The sequence below is a fragment of the Lactuca serriola genome, chromosome 4, assembly GCF_051521515.1.
Source record: "Lactuca serriola cultivar US96UC23 chromosome 4, Lser_US96UC23_V15, whole genome shotgun sequence".
NCBI classification, from domain to species: Eukaryota; Viridiplantae; Streptophyta; class Magnoliopsida; order Asterales; family Asteraceae; genus Lactuca; species Lactuca serriola.
The window spans coordinates 389,476,684-389,480,610 of NC_136411.1; the positions used below are offsets into that span (position 1 = coordinate 389,476,684).

The 3,927-nt window shown below is 34.0% G+C and overlaps 1 protein-coding gene across 1 annotated transcript; it reads right to left on the bottom strand.

The window, feature by feature from the left end:
- Positions 1-893: 893 nt before the first annotated feature.
- On the bottom strand, positions 894-2,980 carry LOC145097839 (Leucine-rich repeat protein kinase family protein). Its single transcript, XM_079035492.1, has one exon. The coding sequence runs from the start codon at positions 2,871-2,873 to the stop codon at positions 1,068-1,070; it is 1,806 nt and encodes a 601-aa protein (XP_078891618.1). The 5' UTR covers positions 2,874-2,980; the 3' UTR covers positions 894-1,067.
- Positions 2,981-3,927: the final 947 nt, after the last annotated feature.

Below are 3,927 nucleotides of genomic sequence, written 5' to 3' on the forward strand. Positions count from 1 at the left end.
AGATGTTCTTCACATTTAAAGGTATTTACTTGATTTTCTCGTTTTAATGTCTGAGAATGTAACAAACTATAATTTTTGTTCATAATGAACCACCATAATATGATACAGTATAATATGTTTTAGCAGTTATACCATATTGTGCATTTAGGTTTTTAGAACCGACAATTTGGATGACAACGGATTCCTATTTTTTCTCGTGAATTTGGGTAAATGAATGAATGGATAACAATGTTGGTCAGAATAAACTGTTATATACATAATACATAAGATCTTTTTTTTCTATACTAAATAAACTGTATGAATGAGCTAAATCATCATTTTACACTTACATATTTCCAAATAATAAATTCCACAACAGTAAAAGGTTAGTGTCTTAATCAATTAAGTCGGTTTTTTTTGGCTTAACTCATCAAGTCAATCTTTCTGGATTAAATAAAAAGATAACGTATAATTGTCCAAATTAAGTACTTTGACTAATACAACCTCATAATAAATAAAAAATAATAATAATATGCGAACATGACATGTGGATAAAGTCACATATTTCAAAACCAGCACATGAAGACAAGTAAAAGGGAGCGAGTTAGGTAGATCCTTTATGTCGAGATATGCTGACTTAAGAAGATATTACCTAAGGTCATTTTCGTCCTTCATTTTGTTCATCAATCATTTCCAAATTCCTATTTTGCAGCTTCTATTTCCAAATTTTTTTTACAAAATAAAAAAATATCATTAAAACAATAAAAATGATCTTATAATATGTACCTCATGATTTTAGAGTTTGTTTAATAGTTGTAGACAGTAAATTTCATGTTTTTAGTTTATCAAAGTTAAAGCTAAAATGGCATCAACATGATCAAATGGAAGTGGAAGTGGAGGCTAATTGAGAATCATTTAGTATCATAAAAATAATCAAATTTCATTTATTATATATATATATATACTACAAATAATAAATACTACTAACTTCTAACCCAGATTTTGAATGATACCCAAATAGCATTCTTGAAGATATATGCTGGATTTAATAGCTATAATTTATAAGCATCGAATGAATAGACATGATTCTACATGCCATAAAGAAGTGGAAACTCATCATATTGTTCAGAAAACCCTAATTCTTGTCCCATGTTCTTCAATGCTTCATAAACCTGATACATTGACCATCTTGATCTAGCTTGAGGTGTAACACAATTACCTGCAATTCCCATGAATTTCACAATTTTCTCATCATGACCTGTTCCATGAACATTCTTATCAATCGCATTCTCCATCTGTCCACAACTTGAAAGCTGATTCACCCAATCGACTAAACTACCCTTAAACCCTTCTTCAGCAGCTGTTACATTCGTGGGTTTTTGACCAGTTGCAAGTTCTAAGAGCACTACACCAAAAGCATAAGCATCTCCTTTCATGGAAGGAACCATGGTCATGGAGTATTCCGGAGCTACATAACCGAATTCACCAAGGTCACCGTTGATAAAGCTACCTTCGTTAGAATTCATGAGGGAAGCTAATCCAAAATCTACTATTCGAGCGTCGTAATCTTCATCAAGAAATATGGCGTTGGAACTTACGTTTTGATGTAAGATTGAAGGTCGACAGCCATGGTGGAGCCAAGCAAGGCCTCTTGCTGCACCAAGGGCGATTCTAAATCTACTTGGCCAATCCAGCAAGCTTGATTGTTTAGATAATGTAGAAGAGAGAGTTCCGTTTGACATGTATTTGTAAACCAAGAGCTTTTCTTCTTCTACTGTGCAGAAACCCAACAATGGAGTCAGATTAGGGTGTCTGAGTTGACCCAGTAGATTCATCTCAGCTCGGAATTGCCTCTCGTGAAGGTCGCATTTGCTAAGTCGCTTGATCGCAAGAGCAGATCCATCGGAGAGAATGGCCTTGTAGGTTGTTCCTGTTCTTGATGAAATGACGACACTCTCTTTACTGAAATTGTTTGTTGCAGCCATTAAATCGACTAATCTGACCTTCACAAGTGGTTTCTGAAACAAAGAGACTTGAACAAGCTTGTGAGTTCTCAACCTATCTGCCCAGCTACTGCTATCGTCGTCTCCGCCGATTCCGTAGCGTCTCCTTTGCTTCGATTTCGTCACGCACCACCACCACAACCCAAACCCTATTAACAACGACGCCGCTGCCCCAAACACACCGGCGGCGATGATTATCGCCAGATTCTTCGTGCTTAAACCACCGCACCTGCTAAGCGGCTCACCACAAAGTCCACTGTTCCCATCAAAATTGGACGCACCAAATCTCGACAAGCCTGGTGGAATCGGACCAGAAAGAGCATTGTTCGCAACCGAAAAATCAGATAGTCTGCCGAAATTTGAGAACTGAGGTGGTATACTACCAGAAAATTGATTGCCGGAGAGGATAAGCTTATTCAAAAACGAACAATTAGCGAGATCCGGAAGCTCTCCCGACAATTGGTTGTCCGATAGATCTAAGTTGACTAAATAAGGCATCCACTTACAAAGGTCCCTGGGTATGGAACCGGTGAGACGATTACCGGAGAGTTCTAGATTCTGTAAGCTCATACAAAACTCGAAGCTCGGTGAAATTGTTCCGGCGAGGCCTAAGTTAATAGGATTGAGCGTAAGCAAACGATTTTCCTGATCGTTCCAACAGTCGACGAAATCAAATGTGCAGACGAATCCTGGGGTATTGTTATTGAAGTTCCAGGAATGAAGCTTCAACTCTGGATCACGAAATGAATCCTTCACGCCTCGCAAACACTTCTCATCGTCCTCTGCGACCACCGACGACGACTGAGTACAGAGGAAGACAGCAACCGTGATGAGTATTACAGAATCAAAGATTCCTCTGAAACGGGCCATTGATCTAGGGTTTTTCTCCATGGGAGTCTGAGAAATTGCGTGATGTTATGGTGGAGAAGAAGGATAAGGAGGGAAGAACATTGACTTTTCTCAAGTGTGTAAAACTTTGACCGGGAGAATTAATTTTTAGCCCTTTCACTTTCCGAGAAATATTTATTGCTCTATGAAATATTAATTTCTAATGATATTAGTACAATTTAACTTTTTTTTTTTTTTTTTTTTTTTTTTTTTTTTTCCTTTTAAATCAAAATATGGATACTATATTATAAAATAGTTTCAATCGAAGTATAATAGTCAATCTCAAATCTAGTTTTTGTTATTGGAGGCTATATTTTTGTTGATTAATCTAGTAATTCGATATAATTTAAAATATATATATATATATATATATATATATATATATATATATATATATATATAACAGGTTTTTCTTTTTTTTCCTTTTTTTTTCATTTTTTAAAAAGTAAATTACACGAATAGTTCTTATGGTTTTAGATAATTTGCACGTTTAATCCCTAATTTATTTTTTAACTCGGAAAGTCCCTTCTATTTGTTTATGTTGCATGCTTGGTCACTGTCGTTTCTAAAAAGGCTATTTTGTAATTGATTTTTTAATTTATTTAAATAAACACACCCCAACCCCACATACACCTTACCTTACCTTATTTACCCCACCTTATTTAAATAAATTAAAAAATTAAGAGCAAAATGAGTTTTTAGATAGTACAGGAACTAAGCGCGCAACAAAAACAAATAGTAAAGATATTTCGTATCAAAAAAATAAAATAGGAACCAAACATGCAAATTAATTCAAACCGTAGGACCATTCGTGTAATTTACTCTTTAGTATTTTTATAATTATATAAGTAAGAAATTTCGTTTTATGTATTTTCGGAAAAAAGGCCAAAAAGGTTTAATTTATTGTCAAAATTTATGTGTTAGAATACATTATTTTAACTACATGTTATTGTCGTTTAATATCATTTTGAAACATGGATATTTATGTGAAATCGACAAATTAATATATATATATATATATATATATATATATATATATATATATATATATATATAT